Source organism: Cynocephalus volans, chromosome 7, assembly GCF_027409185.1.
Source record: "Cynocephalus volans isolate mCynVol1 chromosome 7, mCynVol1.pri, whole genome shotgun sequence".
Classification (NCBI taxonomy): domain Eukaryota; kingdom Metazoa; phylum Chordata; class Mammalia; order Dermoptera; family Cynocephalidae; genus Cynocephalus; species Cynocephalus volans.
Genome location: NC_084466.1, coordinates 40,198,399 through 40,224,378, shown reverse-complemented (window position 1 = coordinate 40,224,378; position 25,980 = coordinate 40,198,399). Strand labels below are relative to the sequence as shown.

Sequence of the window (25,980 nt, the reverse complement as noted above, 5' to 3'; positions counted from 1 at the left end):
CTGAAATACTTAGTAATATCCTTTTGAAATAATTGTTGTGGTCAATGTTATTTGTATTTTTGGTCTGTTCATAGACTAGACGCCATATTCATTAATTTCTTAGATGTCTGAGGAAGTCTTTTACACCTACAGTCAACCATATATTTAAAATACATCATATATAAATATATATATATATTTATATTTTGGGGGGGGTCAGCTTTATTCAACAAAGTTTTGAGGACCAATCGATTGAAAAGGGGAGAGAAGGAGAAAATATGTAATTTTAGAAAAATGTTGAAGTATACCCTTTGCTCATTTATAACTTTCTTGTAAAAAAATTCTCCCTAACTGGCAAAATTTAAAAATGCTTCTTGATTTGAAGTCATTTGGAGAATTCGTGTCATTGCAGGGGGTTCAATATCAGCTTGGATGAAGCCGATTATGAGGAAATTCTTTGTTAGTCAGAGAACCCAGAAACTGCTGAGTTATACTTTGTGGTAAACAGTTTGGAATGTTGCCAAAGCCGTTATAAACATTTCTGAGCTCACTTTTCCAGGGAACTCTTTTAAAAATCAGTTAGAAGTAAAAGTCTTTCAATGCTAGTGTTTTAAAATGTCAAGCCTGTATTACTTTTTTCCTTGTTGTGCAACTATGGCAATATTTCAAAACCTGTATATTAAATTGATTACATTGTATACTTACACAACTAAAAAGAAGAAAATGTACAAGTGTACTAAAATTCACACCAAAGCAGAATTGGTTCATTTTTTAGTGAAAATAAACCCAATTAGGGAAAAAAATGAGGAAGGCAAAGGGAGAAAGCACAAGGTAAGATGAAAGTATAAATAGTTGCTCAGGTTTTACTTTAAAAGTATACTCAAGTGTATTTACTGATTTTGGGAAATATTTTTTAACATTACTGGTCAACAGGTTAAAATAATAAATGCTTTATTGATGATTTCTGAATCAGAATTTTTAGAAAGTATTCTATGGACAATGACAGAGGATCGATTATGAGTCTAAATTTATAAAACAAAAGTGTTCAAGAATTTACTATAATCAAGATGACGATGTATTTTTTTATAAATATCAAATATATAATATGATGTACATAAGCCTTATATGCATATATGTCTTCATATATGTGTATACATAACTAAATGTTTTTTTTATTAAAAGAGGATACTATCAAACCTTCAAAGCTAGTGCCACCAACTTTTTATGCATTAAAAATAGCTTACTTGTGTGTTATATATACAATGATGCCATATAAAATTATTACACATTTTTAAAAAGTAAGATTAAGATCTGTAACTATCAAAAAGTTACAAAAAGTGCTCCTTTATTCAACAAATGAACCACAAATTTACTGTAGAGAGCAAAGGATTAAAATTCCTCATGTATGTGTAACAAACACATTGATATTAATTGGTTTGTCCTTTCAAGTTGTGTTTATCTCTTCATTTCCATCACAGTTTCAAAGGTCACTCTGTTCCATTTATAAATCTAATATGACAGAGATTAGTAAAAGCAAAAGCAACAACTAAATGAGTACATCATCATGCAATCACACATCTCACAATTCATTTATCCAATTAATAAAAAATACCATCAAATGCTTCGTAGTGAGTTTTTTTCAAAGCATCAAAATGGTTCATGTCAAGATAACTTAATCATCAACATTTGTGTTCAACAGTGTAGCAAATGTACAGGAACAGTGAAATTACACTTCAGTGGGAGAATAGCCAAATAAGTGTAACCACATTTTTTCAAAATAAAATAACTAAGAAAATAAATTATGACATATATATATATATATATATGTATATTTAGTAAATTCAGTTTATACTTGTAATAAGTTAATGAGAGATTCTTGGAAGCTGAAATGTAGGGATTTGATTGTGTGTGTGTGCGTGTCTATTTAACTGCTAAGGTCACATATCAAGAAAAGTAAAGAATTGAAAACAGTGCCACCCTGTACTAGTAGAAACAAGACATTTTATAATAATCTTGATGCCCATTTTGATATATATATATATATATTGAAATATTCTAGAACATGACATTTTCTCTTGATGTAGGCACAGGTTTGAACAGTGGCAGGTATATGAAGAGCAAGAAGAAACTAAGTATGTGCCTATGTGCATTAAAACTGGCAACTCTAGGAGGCTGAGATTTAGATTGTTAAAGGGAATCATTCATAAAACAATTTGACCTACCTTGATTAGATTAGTTTTTTAACCTTGATATCTTTACATAAAATGAATATTGGGCTTATGTTATCTGATAGACCCATTGTTTTAATTAGCCCCTCTCCAAAAATGTAGTTGGGATATCCAAATGTAAAGGATGAGAAAGGAAAAAGAAAAATTCAAGCAAAAGCAAGATAATCAGAAGACCTTATATCACAATTTCAGCACTTACATTACAGAAAAATAAAGAAACATCAATCTTTTTCCAAAAAGCAGACTAAAACACATAGATCTAATTAACACATTATTTGTAAATAATATAGATGTTTTTTGTCTGAAGACAAACGAGTGAAATTAAAATGAACTAAAATGGTTTCAGAAATCTTTCTTTTCTTTTTTTCCTTAGCTTTATTATGGAACTTTATGGATCTGTGTCTCCTGAAACATTATATGGTCATAGAATACTAAGGCAGAAGCAAGAATGCTCCTAAGGCCACTGGGTTTTGAAGTAGCCTTGATCACCCAAATGACATAGTGTCTGAGTATAAATTATTAATCACCACATTATACTAAATAATGTCATATCACTTTTATATTTGTTTATTAATTTATGTATACTTATATAATTGTCTGTGTGTAGATTGATTGCTTGTTTTGAACATATGCTGTCCTTCTAAATTAAATATATTTTCCAGAAAGAATTTAAGTAAAAACATAATTATTAAATATTTTATGAAAATGGTGAGGTTGTTTTTCTCTAGATATCCTAATACATAATATCTTGTAAAAAACTAAATTTTTTCCCAAAGATCCTAATCTATGCTCTCATACAGGTAAAACCCCAGATGAGTGACTTATTATCAAACTTTTACTTAGAAAAATGAAAAAAAAATTCTCGGAATTCCTGAAATGTTACAATTTTGTTCTGGACTCAATCAATGGAAAGACTTAAATATGTGCCAAAAAGACATGCACAGGATTAATAAAAGTGCAGTTCATATTTTGTCATAAATTGTTGTAACTTTAAAACACATAAATATATGTATATATGTGTATGCATGTGTGTATATATATTACATATTAAATATATATGAGTGGATACACACACACACACACACACACACACACACACACACACACACACACACTCATATGTATACCCTCTCTTCTTTGTCCCTATGCAGATTATTACTTCCAGCCTACAAATGACCCCAAGGAAGTAAGTACACTTCTTGGCTGAACAATTTGTCAACAGCTTGAAGTGACAGGAATGGTGATTCAATCCTGCATCTCCACATATCAGATGTAGGCCACATTCTTTAGTCTGCAGAACCAAAAGAGAAAAAGTCCCTGTCGCATTTGCCCTTTCATAGAGATGGAAATATTATTAGAAAGGACATAAACAGACTAATTAAATCACAGCAGTATGGCTGGGATGACAGCTGGTACAGCGTGTGACTGAGAAGATCCATATCTGTGAGCAGGAGGCACTTCACTCCCAATCCATTCGCTATTAGGTGCTTTCAAGCTTGCTGTGCAGACATTAAATAATAACATATCATTTCCAAGACTAAAACGATGTAAAGAAATAAAAAAGCTTTCTAACCAAGAAGTCTTTTGTGCAACACAGAAAAAAAAATCATTTACCACTCAGTTCTGCTTTTGAGATAAAGATGTAATAATGCCATTACCTTTCATCAGCAGGATCCTTGAAAATCAACACTCTTTACTTATCATGCTGTGAAATACAAATAGAGCTAAAGGCATGGTCTGCGAGGCACTGCTGCAGCGATATTAACTAACAGATCTGCCCTTTGTGAAGGAAACCGTATCCGTTTCATTAGTGCAGACTCTAATTCAAAACTGTTGAAAATGAACTGCACATACTGTTTTAATAACAACATTCCTAATCATTATCAAACTGGTAATTCTCTCAGCACTGAATGTAAGGGTCTGTGTTTCCATTATGACCTGCTGTTAAAGAAAACCATATTTAAATCCTCCATTTCTTTCTATCTTCCAAATTATCCGGTTCCTTTTTGGGGGGAATAGGGCATCAAGAGCATGCCACATTACTTCATCTTAACAGAATTGACATTTTCAGACATTTATGTCAACTACTATATTATTTACTTATCATTTAACTATACTATTTTGTATTCAAATTGACATGTCATGATTCATATACATGGCTTTCTATGATTTTGGAATATTTGGACAATTTAGAGAAGAATCACAGTCACACAAATGTGAAACACTAGGTCTGGTGACAGGTGCATTGGACTCAAAGTTATAAATTTATGCATATGTACTCACGATAATGTTGAACCACGAACACCCTAGTAACATCTCAAACAATACATTTTCTAATATCAGGAGACCACGAGGTATTTGAAAACATATATCATCAAACATATATTTTACAGAAAGCAAAGTTGAAGATTTGTTTTAATCATATGTGGTCAATCATATGAAGCTAAAATATGACACAAATAAAACAATGAAGGATCCTATTAACGAATAAAATAAGAGTTGCCTAATCTTAAAAGAATTGAATGTGAGCTGGGGTTATTTTATACTGAAATATTTGCTCCCACTATATTTTTGAAGTATACACAAACATTACAGCATGTTGACGGAGGTTGAAAATGATAATTTCCAGGGATTTCCTTGATGAAAATGCACTCAACGTCTTGGAATATGAAGAAGTCTACCATATAACATATCCATTTGGACATATCCTACATTTCCTTAAGTTTTATGATTATGCGAGAATATAGAGTCAAATGAAATTATTTAATTTATATTTCTTAATATGGTATTCTGGAATGATCAGGTTTACTTCATTATCCAGTCACTAGTAATAGTAAGACCAAAACACAAACATTGTATAATATTTTCTAATTATGTTCTCCAAATTATCCACATAGATTAAAAAAAAATAGTCTTCATAAAATTCAACAGACACTTCATAAAAATATGAAAATATTCTCGGCATTCACCTTATCTACATTCATAGCATACATTTAATTGTTCATATAGGAATTAGTATATGTTATTAATCATACTTCAATAATTTTATTAACATACATAAATGGATTTAGAAATACATGTTCAAATATTTTAACATCAAAAAATGTTCTTTTTAATATCGAAATGTATTTTTCCATGAAAAGCCATCTGTATGACCACTGGTGCTTCTATTCTTTTACATAAACAAGATCAAAACAAGTTATGAGAAAAAATGCAAAATAATGCCATCCACTTTCTATAAAATCACGAAAAATGGCTTAGTAAAACGATCATTAACACACTCATGTGCCATTTAAAAATAACCTATTTTTAAGCTATGTTTATTTTTTTAAATATCCATAATTCTTCTACAATAAAATAACAATTTTAACATTTGCTCAGTCTCTTCCAAACTCTAATGAAATGAATATATAGTACCAAGGTAGAAAATGTGGTATCATCCTTTATTCTTATATTTAAAATAAATATTGTCCACTTTTATCTATTATATGTAATGGTTGTGCAGTCAGAGGGTACTTCAAAAAGTTCATGGAAAAATTTGTATTATCTTTTAATTTTATTTTTTCCACAAAATTTTGAAGTACCCTCGTATGTAAATAGATGTATTACAATATACTTAGCGATTACTTCTTTTGGGACATTCAGGTTATTTCTGGTTCATTTTTTATTTTAGAAGTCTCTGTAAAGAATATGTTCTCGCCTTTTATCTTCTACTGAGGTTCTAAAAATCAAAGAATCTTAGAGCCAAGAGGGAAATTGGACATCAAGCTCCTTATTTATTAAATAAGAAAATAGAGCAGGTAAGAGATTTGTCTAAGTAGCTAAGTTATTTATTAGCTACATTATTACCAGGAGCTAAATCTTCTGACTTGTATTTTGTTGTCTGCTCCCTCACCTCTGTTTGTGGATGTATCTAGAAGTATACTTATCTCGATCAAGCAATAAGATGTTCATATTTTATGGAATAATTTTTGCTAACTTTGTATTAAATAAGCTGTTTATTCCTTCGATTTTTACATTAGACTATCTTAAAATATTTAATGAAGAAAAAAATGCCAGAGATATTAATATTTACAAATGCCTTAAAATTGACGAAAGAGTAGTTTAGCACTTTTTTATTTTTTTAATGTTGGGGTGAGCAATTTTGTGTGAAATGTCAGAATATGAAGACATCTTTTGCATAAGGAATGATGTTAACCATATGGCCTATTTACTGAAGTACAAACCATGGAAGTTCCTAACCTTTTAAGGGATGCTTCTGTGGTCTTCCATTAAAGTTCCACTAATGTGACATTTGTGAAAAGGTTTATATTTGGACATACTTTCCCGACCATATGTGAAGCCACAGAGAGAAAAGCATCACTTAAAAGTATTTATATATAAATCGACAGCTATCAGTTCTAAAATATTTCTCATTTCTTGGGTCAGAATCTTTTTGGACTTTTAGTGTAGTCTTGTGTGTTTCCACATTTAGAAGATTAATGATGTTAAATGTTATTCATTCGACAGGAAGAAGTCATTGTTAGGCAGAAAAACATTAAAAATTTTTTTAAAAGCTTTCCACATTTAATCTATTGAACAATAGCAAATTTCTTATGAATCAGTGATACTGTAATTGAACTGGAGACATTTTTAGAGCAAGCTTGCTTTGGCTTTTTCACCCTCTGATTTGGAATCTGCTCACAGTACTGCCAGCTTAACCAAAAAGGATTAACTCTCATATCCAACTGAGAACACAGATAATTCTCAGTAATTGGTAAAAAATGAAGATGAATGGGGCTGAGAGATAAGGAGCAATTAGCTCATCAGCAGTTACAGCTGTGCACTCAATCCGGATCCATCTCTTGAGTCCCGGCCCCTTTTAAAGAACCTAAGCAGAATAAGCATAGGACACCCCTTCCCCCCAAAATTGCTATACCTGCCCATCATTTCTCTATTCTTCCGTTTTATTTCCTTACTATACAAAGACACCTGTCATAGCATGCTATGTAAATTGCTACCTCTCTCAGGACCTATGTCTAAAGCCAATCTTCTTTTTAAACTTTTTTTTTATAACAGAAACCAAATGACTACTGTAGACACTCTTAAATTCCCTGTCAATCGTTTCATTATAGCAGCATCATCTGTTTGAAAATATAAGCAATTCCCTCATCTAATTATAGGAAGGATTTGAGGTTCATTAACATTGCCAAGGCAGAGAATCCAATGTGCAACAGCAGAGCTCTGCTCGGTGGCCTGCGATCTCAGTTTCTTTTTATTTGCTTTCTCAAGGTCTCCAAGACTTTTTTCTGAAATCACAAAATTAATTTTTTCCTTCCAAATAGACACGTGTGTTAGGAGAAAGGAAATGACTCCAGTATAAACTATTCTATTTCTGCGGGAATGGTTAAAAAAAAAAGAAAAAAGATAAGGGGATGGTCAGATGGTCAGCTGGAGAAGATAATTACATCTCCCTATCTGCCTGGCTTTTTTTTTTTTTCCCCATATATTTGTTCATTTTGATTTGTTGGTTGGGAGACAGGAAAAGTAAGGAGTGAGGAATACTATTGAAGAACACGGATATTAATCCCAAACTCAAGTCTTTATTTTTACTTGAAACTTCTACATACTTATAACTATTGCAATTTGAGAAAATGAAAAAGAATCATATATTTTGGGCATGTGAAATACGTTCAGGTTTGTAGATCACTGCATTATTGTATGCTTGACTATGTTTCACAGTGTCCAGAGAGAGAAAATACTGAAGTCTTAAGATTACTTCACTTCCTTAAAAACATAACAGCAGTTAGAGGGTTATGACTATAGTTTAAACAATGAGATTTTCTTGGGACATCTGTTTTGAGATCACATTTTGAATAGATATGAACTCATTTCCTACTAAGCCAGCAATCTACTATTGTTGATAGCTGTTTACCAGTTCTATGAGTCAGATATTAGCTAGTGGCAAAGGTCCCTCTTAAACCCTCTGAGTATTTTTTAAACTGTGTACATAGTGTTTTCCTTAAATAAAATGTTCAGAGAAGGAAAAATGCAGTGTTTTCCTGCCTCTTGGTAAATATGGTCCACACAATTTTGCATTTGTAATAATATTTAACATATTCATCTTTAAAGAGTTATTTCGTTATCATTAGTGAAGGGAGTACGATATTAGGTTTAGCAAGTATTAAAAGGCATAGCAACTATTAGGAGATGCTCACTATGTCAATGTTTATATACCATTTAAAAACTAGAATTAAAATTAAGTTTCCTTTATTTAGATTAAATCAATTGTGATTCATTAGTATTCTAATTCTATTCAGTGTACAATGCCAAAAAAGAAAAAAAAAAGATAAACAGATAAAAACACAGCTACAGATACTATCAAATTGACCTTGGGTTCATCAACTTTAAATTCTTCCTTTCCAGTATCCCAGTCCCAAGCAGCATTTTTTTGAAATGGTTATGTAGATCGGTTCTTAAAGCAAAAAAATAGCAATCTATCTGGCCTGTGTGTTGTGGATAGTGTTGCCACTAAAAAGAATCCAGGACATTTTTCCTTCTTATCTGCAATGTAGCTCATATCAGCCAACCTGTCACAAGATAGTACTTGATATAAACAAGAGATTGCAAAGACATCTCAGTAATCAATATCAGGATGGCTACAGTATGGAAACCCCAACCAGTGCATATCATTTGTCTCAGCATCTATTTCTATGGCCAAATGAAGCATTAATTCAAATCATAAATCTATGGTGATTTAAATCTGGGAATGAGCACCTGCCTGCTTTAATGATTTATTTTGTACATTTCAGTAAGCAGGAGATTTGTCCATATGAACTGACAGGTCACCTTCAGATGCCAGGAGCAGACTGTTTATCACCATGCAGACTAGCATCTCATCTTAGCAAGTAAATATTAAACTAAAAGAATCCAATTGATTGTGGATGAGGGAGAATGGTGACATGGCCATATATTTCACTCAGCATGTTGATGCGTCATTCAGATCTATCCTGAGGTCCTCACTTCTTCCTAAAGTGATCAGTCTGTTGGAAAGATGTGAGCTCAAGGTTACCATGTAAAATTGGGGTATAAAATAATTTGTCTGTATCAAAGGTTTTTTTAAGCACCTTTTTCTGGTTAATTTTAAGATTCATATTATGAACTGGAGAGGGCCACCTATAACAAAATAGTTCCATTACCTCACCAAGCCAAATCAAACCAAATAAGCAAAACCAAAATCTATTTTCTGGGGCTATGAGGCTTTATTCACAATGGAGAGGGGGGGACAAAACAAATAAATGAAAAAAACAGTGCTCCTACAAAGGAAACCTAAAATGTTTAACAAAACTTGTGAGTCAGAAGAGCACAGGCGGGAAAAAGAGTCCTGAATTGACTTGAAAAATGTCACTTGATTTGGGCAATACTGAGGAGCAACAATACATCATTTAAGTAGCACCTTTCTGAAGGGTTTCACTGCTTCAAAGAGCCAATTGATAGATTCATGAGAACAGTAAGTTTGTACTCTGAAATATAGGCTTTGGAGATTCTTGGGATTCCTTCTAGAATTCACATGCTTCAATACCACTTCCCAACCACCTCAGGGTAACTGATTCTCCTGGTGGATCCTACACATCCTGTTATGACTGCCTGCTTACTTAGCCATCTCTCCCGTAGACTGTATGCCCTTGAGTGCTGGGCTTGCATTACCATTATTTCTGTATTCTTAGAATGAGCTAAAATCAAACGTACAACAAAATTCAAATGGTGTAAAAGCTTCCTCCTAATTTTATCATAAGTCTGCAGCTTAACAAATAATACCCAGCACAGAGAAAAGGAAAATAGAGTAAGTAGTTGATGACAGTAAATAGAGGAAGACAGTAGCTTTTAGGAGGTCGTTTGGAGAAACAGCAATAATAATAGGAAAAAAAATACTAAAATTACTAACTTTACTGGCAATCAAACAATGTGAAAAGCAGACATTGTAATAAACACTTGACACATTTTTTTAATTCTCATGATGTAGATCGTAGTATTTAGGCCATTTTCCAGATGTGGAATGTTAGGCTCAGAAGGTTTACATAACTTTCTAAAGTCACAGAGCAAGTAATTATTAAACACTTACCAAGAGGCAGGCATTGTTCTCAGAACCAGAGAAGACTGGGGCCATATATAGCTGTTCAAATCAGCAACTGCTTTGATCTAGACCAGCTCAACCCCCAACCCCCACCTTCACCATCCTTCTGTACCCTCCCCAAACTCACTTTCCCTGATCTCTAGATAAATGTCAGGGGAGGCGAGGTGCTCAGGAAGGATAATATTATAAATCACAATTCTTAGAGGACAGCAGCATGTGAAAATAGAAAGAAAATGACAATGATAACATTTTCCCCCCAAAATCAGCTAAAAAAAAGTCTAGCAAAAGTGATCTACATGCCTTATGAACTAGCAACGGCACCAATGTTAACACAATTTCAAAATATTAAGACTTTCTAGAAAAATTCAAGTAAATTTCTGCTCCTCATTCAAATTGGTGTGAGATGGTGGGTGTCAAAACTAAAAAGCAGAATAAATTACCAACTAAAAATATAGAAGAAAAGTGATTTCTTTCAACAAAAATACAGAAGATAATTCAAATTTTCTCTTTTAAAAGCCATTATGATAGCCTATATACCGAATTAATTAATGTAAGCTACAATTTGGTCAGTCAGCCAATATTATCATACAGTATCAAATATTAAATGTATGTAATGGCTTAATTATGAACCGTGTTCTGCTTATATTATTCCTATTGGTTTCTCCAAAGCCAACTTCTGCTCTGCTACTTAGGAAATTTCAAATAGAGGTACCACGTTTTAATACATTTTGCTTTAAATGTTATTAAATTTCCTATTTTAAGAATCCCTCCTCACAACACCAACTATCAAGAATAGCCTGCAGTAAAGGCCTACTCTTCTAACATTTTGAAAATAATCCAGACTATATTTTGAAATGATAACTATAATTTATAGTGGCTAATTACTTGCTTTTAAAGGTGTCCAATGTTGCCCTATTTTATAAGCCAAAGTAAAAGACTTTTAAAGTAATGTATACTGGATAGTTCTAAAAACAGAATTATAAATCTTCCATTTTACTCCAATACTGTTTTAACTTTTAAAAGTGTAAATTTATGTGTATAAACCATGACCTCTGCTGTCTTCTGCCCTCCCTGTCTTCTGCCTAGGAGCATTTACAAATGCAGGCAGTGATATTTTCCTTAGTCCCTTTCAGTTTTACGGCCATCTCTTCTGGCTCTCTTCCAGGTCTTTCTGTCTTTCTAAGAATTGCCACCACACCCTACTCTCAATTCAAACCTATTGCTGCCAGTCTTTTTCAACTTCCCTTATGCAATTCTGTTGAAAAGTTCTGTTTCCTTTTTTTATATTAGAAGCTGCCTTTTAGCATCACTGAAACAGTAGTATTTTGTGTTTTGTGTATATATTTCAAAATTACTTCCTACTCTAACATTCATGTCCAGTGTGTGTTTCCAGGGAACTTTTGTGAAAATGATTATTACTAAAATCCAAATATTTCTTCATACACCCTTAACTATGTCTTAATGGACTTAAAGTAAAGAGCTGCTGATTAACTTAAGAAATACCCTGCTAAAATGCTGCATAGAAAAGAGAATTTAATTGAACTGCCATGAATTATTGTGTCCTTCAGGAACATATGTTGGATGTAGTATGAGTATCTTGTGCACATCTTGTATTACCCAAATCTCTCTTGTTAAATTATATTTTGAGTTTGGTTTCTGCCTTTTAAAAGAAAATCATAGGGCGCAACTGCAGAATAAAATGTATTACCACACCAACACCCAGGTGCTAAAGATTTCATTAATTAAAAAATTAACACATATTTGAAGTTGTGCTTGAAAAAACAAATTACCCAAATGGATATTCTCCAAAGGCAAAACTCTTCCTTTTGGTTTGACAGTGACAGGTAACTTTTCATCTCTCTTTCTCCATACAACAGGAAAGAAAAAAAAATCAAGAAAAATTAAAGTTGTATTTTTTAAATGAGAGAGACATTGATAATGGTTGTATATAGAAAGAATTAATCATCAACATAACCCTAAGTTTTGGCAGCACATAAAAGGTTAAGTTTATATGTTTTCCTGCTAATGGCAGTAAATTTCTTAGTTGCTAACAAATGCATTATAAGCATTAAAAATAAAGTGTAGGGTTCTATTTGTACTATTTTTCTGTTATCTTACCTATACTCAATATTTTAGAATTCTGATTATTAAAACTTATTTGTATCATAAAAGATGTTAGCAGATTGCTTATAGTAGAACTTGCAGACATAAAATTGATCCTATAATAAAAAATAACATTGCTAATTATTTATTTAGAGTGCATGTTGTTAGAGAGGTGAAATGGTACCTTTAAAATAAGTAATGTTGCCAAGCTAAAAGTACCAACTTTTGGAATGAGTAGTCATTAGTTTTATTCTCAAAAAGTAATTCAGTAGCAAAGTGATCACAGTAACTTTCAGCGAACATAAAACTTACCAACACTTGAATTCATGTCCCCATTTTCAGAATCCCCTCCATGTTGGCTATTACTGGCATGATAGTTGCTCATAGCTTCTAACTTGATTTTTTTCACCTTCATTGCTTCGGCGATAGCTGCATTGGTAGCAGCGGCAGCTGCTGCAGCTGCTGCTGTCAAACCTTAAAAGAATAAATTAAAAATGAGGTAATTCAAATTCCACTATTGCACATAATAATTTGTGTACGTTATATAACATACATGCAAACATATATTAGTGTATCTGATTCCTTTATGCAACACTCTGATGATGTATATTCATTCCCAACTAGCCAGTGAAACAACACTGATATAAGAGGAGAGTGCTCTCTAAGCTCCAAAATTAAATATTAGCAGAAACATGATTCATACATAGAAGGATAACAGTGAAAATGCAGCCAGAATTATCTCTCAAAGAAACCAAGCTGAACATGTCATTCCCTGCTTAAAATCTCCTACAGTTGCCTAATGAAAGGAAAACACCTCAACTGCTAGCTTAATCCACAAGGCCTTTCACTAAGGAGTGAAACCCTACCTCTTCACCCAAGGTTTCCTGATTATCATGGCGCACTCCAGCAAATCCAACATGCCAAAAGCCTGTGCTGCCCACATGCCATTCCATTTGTCTGGAATGTTCTTGCCTCATGACTCACTTCCCTGACTTCTCATCTTCCAGTAAAATCGTACTCATGTTTAGAAGTCTTAACCCCCCATCTCTCTCCAGATGCATTGATGTCTTGTCTACTCTTCTCCCCTTGGATCATGTTTACACTTGGATTACAGCACGTTCCATGCTGTACTCACTACAAATGTCTGTTTGTACATCTGTGCTCCTCATTAGATTGTGAACTGCTCAATGGCATGGACAGTGTGTTGCTGCACAGCTTGGCATCCCCAGTGTTCAAGGTATTCAAGAAAAATAAAATATAATAGTAGCTAATGCTTCACTTCCACTTATTAGATTTAAGTGCTGATTTAAGTGACATAAAAGTAGTTTAATTGTCTTAAAGACCCTATGTGATTGACCACTATTACCCTTACTTTCCAGATTAGGAAACAATGGCAAAGGATTAAAATAGCACGTTCTAGTCCCCAAAATTGACACTTTCAGCCAGCATGTAATGATGTTTGTACAGAAGAGTTCATTTCTGTTCATCCAGAGAACAGGAGGTATAAGTGAACATGCGACTAAAAGTAGAGTTTGAGACCAGATCTTGGAAGATCAGAATGCTAAGGCTATGCTATTTTGACTTTATATATTTATATAGAAAGATAGCCAGCAGAGTTTTTGAGCAGGGGAGTAGTTTGTTTTCCTTAAATGTGTGAACTTTTTACCACATCAATTTACTTCAGCCTAGCATCCCTCATCTATAAAATGACAAACACTGGAAATATGAATGATCTCTCCTGATTCTAAAACATTAACAGTCTATGAAAGATATATATCCTTCTCCCTCCTCCCCTTTTACTTTTTGCTATGGCTGCTTTAGTATTTCTGACTACAGTGCCCCAGCCCTGTTTGAATTTATCTGCGTGATTTATTTCTACCCCCAGCTGGTGGAATAGAGACTGAGCACCCCTGTCTTCTTTTCCTCCCAACTAATCATCACTTCTAGTTATGACAGCAAATAAGTCACAGCCCAAGAAATTATAAGAAAGTCTCACTGCATGGAAATCTCTGCTGTTTTGTTAGAGGTCAAGAGAAAACTTCACCTTGCCTTCAGATCAGACCAAAGAGGCCCTGATAACTTTCACTCCAACACAAGAAGAATCCTACAGATTGGACCTTTGCATAAAAAAACGATAACCGCTCCTTAAAAGGCACTGATCTAAACTCAAAGAATCCATCTGGGTTTGATCTGAACATTCACTGCCTTTTAAGTCCCAACTTGAACTGATTCTCTCATCTTCCTATGATTGAATTTTCTCCCCAATTACTCATTTCCTTCAAAGATGTTTCAGAACATTTTCTTTCCTGTTCTCTTAAAATTTCTTATTTCCCAGCAAGTCTCTTTTCCTCAATTTGCCTTGTCACCAAGGTGAACATCCCATCTGTCCCTTCTCTTAGTGGCCTGATGTTGACCCATCTCCAATTTATGACACTTCTAAGGTCTTTGTCTTGGATTTATGCTACAGGCAAATCTTGTTCCTAGTATTCAAATAATAAAGATACACACAACTTGAGATGTGATTGTTATTGTGTAGATTCAAATTAGATTAAGTAGCGTGAAACATAACTATGTATTACATGGCCTCGCACAACCCATCAGATCTTCTTGAGTATGGTTTCTTTATCTGTAAAACCATTCTAATCCCAAAGGGAAAATACAACGATTAAATTAGATAAACTATGTGAGACTATCACATCATGTTTAGTAAAACTAGGCATGCTATAAATTCTAGTCCCTCAATAAGTAAAGTCCAGGCCTAGCTATGGTTCCTACAAGGTATCTGTGAGCTGGCATAGCCCCCTCAGCTAGAAGAATCACACGTGTCATTAGATGACTGCGCTAGCCCTTACCTTTTAAAAATACTTTTTATAATTTTATTATTTAGCTGATCTTATTTATAGTGCTCCTTTATTTTTCCATTTGACAATATTTCCCAATTTTACATTTCTAATACAAATTTCAAAAGATATATGTGTCACACACATACACATGCGCATGATATGCTTAACTTAAGTCCAATGCTTTTTAATATTCTATTTTTAACTCAGTTTTATGACGGCAGGAAGAAAGCTGTGACATACGCAACAGTTGCTGATTTTAGTTGCACTAACTCACCTGGCTGTGATGGGTTCTCAATTTTAATTCTTTAATACCTTTCTAATTCAACCAATCTTCTCCATTTCCACTGCCCCCCTCCCACCTCCAGTGCAAACTTCCATCTTTTATTCTCTAGAGTCCTGCAATAAACTCTTAAAAGCTTTCAATTTCCTCACCTCCAATCTCTTACTATTCGTGTAGCAGACAACATAACCTTATAAAAATGAAGATCCAATAATGGCATTCAATGTCTGCTCTTAGAATCAAGACCAAGCCTGGCTGTCAGGACTTTTTATGCTCATTTCCACGCCTGTGTAGAATCTGTTCCCCCAGCTCCCCCCTTGAATCTCTGTGCTCCAGATACATAGGCCTTCTTTCATTTCCTCTAGTAGGCTACATCATTCTTCCTTTCAAGTCAATCTCTGCTCATGCTGTTCTTACTTTCTGGAGAAGCTCTACAGTCCCCTGCCCCAAACCTGCCTATTCCTCCTTCATGTGTTGGCTTAAATATTATGCTCTCAAAGAAACAGGCTCAGGTTCCTGGCTTTTCACTCTCTACCTGGGAAATAGCTATCAGCATTTCAAGAATGAGCTCAAGGCCGACTCTTTGAGAGAGAACTTGCCCCTAAGAAGAATTAATGATCCACGTGTTGTATTCTCATCAGCCCTGCTGCATGTGTGTTCATCATCCCTCGCTGTGCATCACAATCAGCCATGGAGCTTTTAAGCCATACAAATAGCTGGGCCCTAGCACCTGAGATGCTGACTGGGTTGCTCTTGGTTGGGGCCTCACATCTCTATATTTTTGGTTGATTTTACTGTTCCACAGGTCAGATTTTAATGTGCAATCTGAGTAGAGAAAAGCACTCCTTTTAAGTCTTTATTGTTGTTTTCTTTGGGGGGGCGGTTAGGGTGCTAATGGGGTGATGTTAGGGCTAGTTCCTCTAATTGGGTTACAGCACCAAAGGGCAGAAATACTTTCTTGGTATATGTATATCCCGCACATCTACCACAATGCCCCACACAAATTGTCTCCAGATGAAAAAATCTTCTTAAACTAGATTATTGGGAAAGCCAGAGAGGAATATTATTATTTTGTAAATGTCAATAGAAGGTAATCTAAAACATTATTTTTACGTCACAATAAACGCGAACATGCTAGGAATAGTGAATCTCCTTAACTTAATACAGAATAGGTCTCTCCAAAGGTACATCTTGACAAGGACTGAAGAGGAAAATCAAAGGTTTACCTCCTTCTGCATTTACTGCACTTCCTCTTGGCCTTGTAGTGGTCCTTTCAAATCCCTAATGTAATTCTTGAATCCCCTCCAACTTGCTGTCTCTAGTAAAAATTTAGCTTACATTCTACACACTACACACTAGTTTTAGATGGAGGTCCCATTTATACGTCATTCCCTAACAAAGTTGTCTTAAAAAAAGAAAAAAAACAGTATAATAAATTCACAAAATAACTGAAGTCGTTGGTCTATAATACATAGAGAGTTTAAACTAAGACAGAATTCTCAGTGTAATCAAGAATTGTTCACTTGTGTACACATTGGCAACACATACATTTACCACAGTCTTTTACCTCACTTTATAACTCTCCTCTGTCTTATACCTCCTCTCCCCTTACATCAGGTTTAAGATTTTTGCTACCCCTTGCTTCCATATCCCACCCTGAAGTGACTTACACTGCAAATTACCACTGATTTTAACTCTTCCCAATCAAAACAACCCATTTTTTCCCCTCAGAACTAGACAACACAGTTTTTCACAAAGTAATTACCTACATCAGGCTCAGCTGCAGTGCATGGTGAAGATGGAGGTGACCTTCCCCAGGCCCACTGCAGTGGGTTGACTGTTCTCCCCAAACTCATTGAGGCTTAATACCCTTTGTAACTGGTAAGAATGGGAAATCCTATTATGATAATTGAAGAGTGGGGCCTCAGAGAGGTGATTAAGTTGACGGTTTAATGTTGGTCATGGATGTGGTTCTAAGGAGAGGGCATAAAGAGCTCTCTCTCTTTCTCTCTGCTCTGCCATTTTCTGCCATGTGAGGCCTCTGTATTGCTGTAAAGCCACCACCAAAGAATATCCTCACCAGATGCATTGCCTCGACTTTGGACTTCCCAGCCTCTGAAACTGTAAGTAATAAATGTTATTTTCTTATAAATTACCCAGTTCCAGGTGTTTTGTTATAAGCAACAGAAATACTCTAATACACCGACATTCACAGAATCTACCTCTGAGATGGACTGAAAAATCTGTATTTTTGCATTTCAACCAGCTGCTTCTCATGCTCACTGCCCCTAGATTATTCAGTGATTTACAGTGAAGTGTATCTGTACCTTATAATAAATGTTTATTAACCAAGCAGATCATCATTGCATTGGTTTTCAGAAGTTAGTATGCTTGAGAATCCACAAGGGAACTTGCTAAAATATAAACTCAGGTTGGTCCAAGGAATCAGAGTTTTGAGACATGCTGCTCTACTGTGATGCAATCTTTGTAAAAATGAATCTTTTTGTCCCTTTCACCTACCACGGCACAAGCACAGAGGCCAGCCAGGTAATACAGCACTTCTGTATGTTATTGATGTAGCAGCCACACACATTTCTAACTTCAGCATCTACTTATAGTAGCATGTGAATCTATTTGGTAACTCTTATTTAAAAAGCTTGAGTAATTGCTCCTGATTCTTTAATTCGCAATGTTTTTGACAGATTTATTTCTCTTATTTGAGGAAAAAAAATACACACACATAAATGGAGAGAAAGAAAAATAATGTATATGATGAATAAATGAATGAATAAATGATCTCTCTTACACTAAGGAATGATTAACCCATCCATTTTACCTCACTCAACTTAATTTAACAATCTCAAAGAACATTTATAGTATCTCATACACCAAGACAAGCACATGTGTGAACTAAGTCAAATGCAGCATAACTTCATTTTATTTTAAAAGATTCTAAATCCAATTTTATCAGCCACTGTGAGGAAATTTTAATGTATAGTTAAAATTCATTTTCCACAGATAAAAATAATGGATTAAGAAATCTTTTGTTTGAAAGATACATTTTCCTTCAGAGGAAGGATAATAAGTCATATATTATGCACTCCTAGGCCTCCAATTCATCTTCAGGAAAGGAACTGAGCATCAAACTTAAGTTAATATCTCAAACGCCATATATGACTCCAAAATACTTAAGTTTTTTTTCTTCTCTAGTTGATTTTGACAAACTCTATCACTTGCAATTTAAAAAAATGAATGGATTTTTGCACAGAACTTAGAAACAGGGCTTACCATATTATATTCTGAATGATGGTATAAATTAATTGTTGTGAAAAGCAAATTCTATATTATTTTATAAAATGGCCATTGTTAAAATTTTTATCTTGGTTAACTGACTTTTAACTTTTACTTTCACTTTCACTTTTTGATGCTCCACTAAAGTTTTTTAAAGTTCCAACTGAGTAAGTCACTGACATGGAAGTTACTAGTTATCCAAGCTCACTATCACAAAAGGAGTAAGTATAATATGGTAATTAAAAAACAAAAAACAAAACACTCCAAAGAGGCATACAAACTTTGGACAACATGCATCAAATTTATCTGGGATTGTGGGGCAGTTATATAATGCCCCAGGCTTCAAAATTCTCATCTCTAAAAACAGAGATAACAATTCTGACCTCACAAGGGTGTTGTGGAAAATTAAGGTGAAATAATGTATGCAACAGTATTAAGCCCTCCAAAAACAGTAGCCCATATTGTGAAGTAACTCATAATCTCCATCATGTCATTATGTTTAGTTTTACCTTTGCTCAGTTAGTCACAAAATTGCAAATACGATGAAAGGTACCTAACAGCATAGGGTGAGAATTTAGCCATTTGACAAATGGATATGTAATAAACCATGTTTCTATCAAATCATTTGATTTAGCTGTCTACATTGATCGGATGTATAATAAAATCACTAAATCTCCACTCTGTGCCGTATTGATACAAAGCCTTCACTATTTCAAATTCAATATTCTAAAACCACTCCATGGATTTATCTTTTGGAAGATAAGCAGGCATTGTTACCATGTAAGAGCAATAATTTTATGCTGTAAAGATAGTTTTTTCTTCTGCTTTCAACTTTTACTAAAACAGTCTATAAATTCTTTAAATTCCATTACAAAATCCTAATCACTCTCTTTAAAAAAGGAAAAGTATCCCCATTTTATTTATTTTAAATAAGTTAGTACCCTTAGTTATAAATAGAAGATTACAACTGTAGATTATAAATATCAATAAAAGAGACATACTGCTGTCAAATTCTTTCTCTGATCTGTTTGTTTGCTCATTAACTTGAAGGGTCCAATCTTTGATCTTTGGTTTCAAAGACATCAAGATGACTTCCAAATGTTTGATAAGTTGTCTACTTTTACATTGCATTCCATATAAAAGGCATTTTCAAAACCTAATGGTTAAATAAAATAGGTTATATCCAGAAGATGGTAAGAATTCAAAACTTCCATGTGATAGACTGTTTATTAGTTGATGTTGCTTCGCTCAGATTCAGAAGAAACAATTTTAAACATGCAGTAGATTATAACCAATGGTAGTTGTTATTAATACTCCAGAATTGATAAGTTATTTATGTCTGGCATTCTTCCTACTGATTATTCAGCGAGACAGGCAGCTTATAAATATCTCATCACTCCACCGTCACAGAAATTTCATCGACAGTGCTCATGCACAGCTATTAGCAATATGAATCTAACCATTACAAGAAGGAGGAAAATCGAACATGTGGCATTAATACGCAGTCCTGGTTCCTAACCATCTGATAGGCAGATGGTGTGAAGCGGATTCTCCAGCTGAAATGAAGGGGCACATCATTTAAAAGCTTGTTTGCATTCTAACTGATATCAGTGCCATATTGATATACATGATACATCATGGCAGTATTTGAACAATCTAGTTTGTTTCAGTCATAAATGTTTACAGCCTTGTTTTTTTAATCTTATAAGCATGTTCAGAGAGTGTATTTTTAATTTATGAAACCTATTGTTTACTTCTGTTGAACTAGAAGATTAGTGGAAAGCAGGAATATTAAATTACTTCAACCAGAGCAATATAACCAAGACAGATGAATAAAGTGGGTTTCTATTTTCAACAAGGATGTTAGTAAAGGAATTTCAAAATTAGCCCAGGCATTTTGTGCATTAAATACATTTATTCATTTAAACCTTCCAGCTATTTTTCCTCAAGTGGCATACAGAGAAACTTAATGCTTTACATAGTCATTCATTTAAAACTCTCACTGTGTGCAATTAATCTTGTCCAACAATTCAATTCAGAAAGTAAAACATCAAAAAGCATAGTTCAATTCAACAGTCATTACTGTGAAGTAATCTTTCTCCTCCTGACAGTTCCTATAGACTCTTTGCAAAACTCTGTTAAAGGTGCATTGTAAGCTCCATATGAGTTTGAATTACCAATTGAAATCACTCCAAATCTTAGAAGAACTTGCTTCAATATAACAAGTTGAAAACACCAGTACCTTTTTTTCAACCCTGTTTTCTTCCAATCCTTATTTAAATACCAGCTGTCCAAAAAGTGACACTAATTTTTAGTTATTTTATTTCTCAATACTTTCTAAATAAATTAAAATTGTAACTGAAACATATCTGTTCTCAGTCTTGAATGATTAAATAACAAAAATGATAAGGAGCTAGAATAAATAACTTAATTGTGAATCTTGTTAGACTGAAGATTTTGAGTGTGGACTTGTTTCAATGTCCGTTAGACTGACTTTTCTTGCCCTTTGAAACACATTTGTATTCTGCAGAGAAAAAGAAAATTGATCCTTGAGGCCATTAATGGAAACACTCCCTTTACCAGTTGTCAGTTTTTCTATTGATTAAACCAGATTTGTAAAATGTTTGGATTAACAAAACCCACCTATTTGGATAAATATAAAGTAAGAAAGATGTTTTCATAATATTCACAGTGACTGATAAATCAAATAGATATCAGATTTAGCATTCTGGATAGGTTAAGATCTCAATTTCCCAGACTGGAGGGGTTGTAGCAGCAGTGAAGTCAGAAGGAGGAAACACCATGGGGATGTCATTTAGCCATATGTAAATCCCTGAGGTATTTCCATGGAAGGTTTTGGGAAAGCTCACCTTCTGATCACTGACTCACAGATTCACACTGAAATGTAATCAATGAAATTTTTTAATTCACTATGATTTGGTTTTAAATAAAATGGCAGCCAGAGTATGAAAAGTTGAAGTTGGCACACAAGGTCTTGAATATTTAACTTTTACTCCACCTTTAACATTACTTCCTTCAGAAGAATATATCTAAACAATCACTTAGGGGTCTAAAGTTATAAAATATGGGGACTACAAAGACTTTATCTAATGTGACTCTTTTATTTCACTGATGATAAAACTTAAGGGCAACGAGGTTAATCATTTCTATAAAGTCACACCATTAAATAATGATAGAGTAATCCCAATTCCCCTAGCTCCCAGTTTAGTACTGACCATGCTGACTCTGTTAATAAATGTAAAATAAAAAGTACAGAATAAACTATAGATTCTTTGAAAGAAAATGAATCTCCTTTGCTGTAGTAGTTTATGGATCGCATAGGAATGTTGCAGACATTGATATGTCACAACTTAGAAATCTGATCTAAATATCCATTTGTGGTCCAATTTTATATAATTTACAATATATCTGCCACAGAAACAATGGTCACTCAACTTTAATATGCACAAAACTTTTAACCTGTGTTATTAGTGAAAAATAATATTTATAATTTTTGCCTGAATCCTATATCTTACATATGGAACAAGAAAAGAGAAGAGTGAGTAAATTATTCTTCTCTGCATATCTTGAATATAGCACAAATTCTAACTGGAAACAAATTTAAAAAGGTCAACTTTGACTCTAATTTTCTTTCAAGCATCCCTCTTATAATATCTAATTTTTTATACTCTAATAAACTAGTCCTTAGATGTCCTCTAACACCCAATACTTCTTACTACCTACATGACTCATCACCTCAAATTACTTAGTGAATTGATCCCAAACAGGTGACTCTAACTAGCATGAGAGTGACTAACAGGGTATGACACTCTAAAAGGATATTTCTTTTTTTTTTTTTTTGGTCTTTTTCGTGACCGTTACTCAGTCAGTGAGTGCACCGGCCATTCCTATATAGGATCCGAACCTGCAGCAGGAGCGTCACTGCGCTCCCAGCGCCGCACTCTCCCGAGTGCGCCACGGGCTCGGCCCTTAAAAGGATATTTCTTAAGGAGGTTACTTGTTAATATATTGGTGACAGCTCAGACAATACTATAACTGAAGAGAGGAAAAGTTGTCATAAATTTAATTTCCTGCAAAAGAGTAACTCTTTGGCATTTTAGCCTACGGATAATCTCCTCAAATGTTCTACTTTTCTCAATATCATGTAAATACTCTTCTAAATCCTTTGATACTTCAATACATTCTCCCCTTCCCCTCCAACCCCTTTTCCAGAATCCTAGTACCACATGGGGCTTTGTCAGTGTGTAGTTGTTGGTGAGAAGAGGAGAGAACATGACAAAAAAGAAACAGAGGTGGCCATTTTTACATGAAAATATTGTTTGGGGGGAGTTATCCAATAACATAAAAATAACAGGAAAAGATGTGGACACAAAAGTTTTCTGAAATAGTAATATAAACTTTCTTCAAGGAAAAGACTCATGAATGAAATGTATATATATGCATAGGTTAGGGTCCGGATGGGTTGGAAACAATATACATACAGTCACTGAGTAACAGTAGAAACAGAGGGACCAGTGGTTGAAGAAATATTTTCTTCATTTCTTTTTCATTAGGTTATTGCCTGTATATCAACATCTCATTTAATTTCCATAATCAGTCGACAAGGTAAGTATTTTCCTCATTTGGTTACAAAGAAAATGTGAATATTAATAGGGCAGTGTAATGCTTGGAAAAGTAGGTTTTTACTTGCAGTTTTAAAGTTGAACTTTGAAAAGAACAGTCCTGACTAATTTAGAAAGATAGATACCTCCCTGTGATAGGGAAGATGCAAAAGAAACATGGGTTGTGGTCCATAGTCTCAAGTAGCTGTCATCTCCTAGGGGGTGGCATGTCAAAATAGATGAAGCCTTTATCTTGGCACAACTTCCATCTGAGTCAAGTTACTTATGTCTCTGAGTGTAACTTAGGTAAGTTACTTAGATTGTCTGATTAGGAGGAGACTTTATAATTTATTTTTCAAAAAATAAATGCTATCTAGGTTTAAAACTATTTCTCTTATAAGGTTTGATTAATAGATACAACCCAACTCACTCAGGAACAGAGCAAGTGAAGATCAAGAATTACCAGTGGTTGGTATTATATTATTCTCCTCTCTTTATTGCTGCAAAAATCATACCAACAAAAACAAATGTTTAATTCCTAACATGGTAAGAAATGACACGTTTGTGCATTCTGATAGGAACTTTTGCTTTGTTTCAAAACAATAGTAAATGATATAGCAACTCTTCAATTTTCCTAACATCTCTTCATGTTAGGAGCAATGCCTGTAGTTATACTGATTCAATGGCTTGCCTTGACCTAATTTATGTTGTACCATGAGATTCTATTAAAAGAGACTAAATCACTGCAGTAGATTTATTCACCTTAAATAATTTAAGCTAATTGAAAATGAACCATACTAGAACTAAAACTTCTCTCACACATTCAACTTCTGCATGTCAATTAGTAACTTAAACAACCAGCTAATCACAACAGCTTTCTGAAAAACACAGACTTGTTCTATGTACACATCTCTCTACCTCCCCTGAGCTACACATAGAAGTAAGCATCAATTCTGATTCTGCGCATACACATATCGCTTTTGTAGTAATTAGGCAATTACAATAAAAGGTTTTCATTGAAGAATTTGAGATTTTTCTTAGTTTTTCCAAACAGTTTTGAAAAGAATGCATAGAAAAATGAAAGAAATATCTGGAAGTTTTATATCTACTCTTTTGGCAATGAGTTATGCCATTTCGAGTTTGTAACATGACTTAAGCAAATCAACATTAAAAATATTTTGTTATCCACAAAGTTTGCTGTATCATAATAATTAGTAACTGAACATCTATGGGTTGGTTTAAAAATTAAGAACCCAGCATAATATTATGATTATATTTTATTATAGTTACTTTTCTTCTTATTCCTAAGTTAAATTTATCATTTTGATTTAAGCTATGTTAATAGTGGCACATAATGTTATCATAAATTACAATATTCTAATTGCCCCATCATTTGGAACTCTATTCATAAAATTAATGGTCATTTTTCTTGTGAATTTACTTAATTTTGTAATTCAGGCATTTGTAATACCTGGAATATATGATATAATCACATGTATGACAGTCCTACAAAGAGTTTCAAAAGCTTTTTGCAATACTTTTACCATATATCTTTCTTATGAGAATTAGAAAATTCAAATATAACTTTATCTTGGAAGTAAAGCTTTTTGAAATATTGCTAAAGTGCATACTGAATAAAGACAACACACTTAAGCAGACTTTTCCCCCTTTAAACAGCATTCATCTTTTCAAAAGCAATAGATTCTCAGTCCACACGGAGTCTGTTGCATTATTCATTTCATGTGCAACCTCATGCTGGACCATAAATTGTTACTTTATCTAATCAAAGGAGACTTAACTCTACAGAAGGTCAAAGGTTTAATTTTGTGAAGTATTATCTTACGCTATGAGTTTAACCGAAAAAATAGAAGAAGAAAAACAGCCAAGAAACTGGTAATAAATGAACCTTTATTGCCTCAGGCATTGGCCTAGTTAATAAACTTTCATTGAAGGTTTCTTTCAACTGTTATGGACAATGAGAGGAAAAAAAATCTTAAATTACAGCCATGTGTGACTTTTAAAGCAGTCATTCTTTTTTATCTCAACCTCCCTAGCTCAGGAAAAAAAAAAAAAAAAAAGACAAAGAGAGATTGTCTTCGATCTCTTAACCAAAAATGTATGTTTCTAAACAGATGAAAAAGTGCAGATAAACTTTCCTAAAAGTAGAGGTCAGCTTTGAACAATATAAAAAAAAAAATGCATTCTTTAGGTGTTGAATCTTAGAGAACAATCTTTCTAGCTCAATGTAAAACTACAAAAAGGAGGAGGAAGACATGCTTTCTTCCCCACAGCTCCCTCTTAAACTGTAGTCTGCTTGGTAAAACATAATGCCTTATAATCTCACCATCATTGCACAGTCAATTTTAGTTTTAATATTAATTAAATACATTGTAAATAAGACGTTATCTGCATACTATCTGGCCTGTTTTAGTGCAGAAATCTATCTTGTATTGTCAGTAACAAAAAAAACACTAGTAGCAAAATAATTCATGTTATTGATGTGCAATTAAAATTTTTAAGA

At 33.7% G+C, this 25,980-nt stretch overlaps 1 protein-coding gene across 1 annotated transcript in view; it reads right to left on the bottom strand.

Annotated features, from left to right (window-relative positions):
* The window catches only part of DACH1 (dachshund family transcription factor 1), a 392,928-nt gene that overhangs the window by 168,535 nt on the left and 198,413 nt on the right, over positions 1-25,980 (bottom strand). Inside the window, exon 3 of the mRNA XM_063102567.1 lies at positions 12,736-12,897. Coding sequence (XP_062958637.1) covers positions 12,736-12,897 — 162 coding nt within the window. The remainder of the gene's footprint in view (positions 1-12,735; positions 12,898-25,980) is intronic.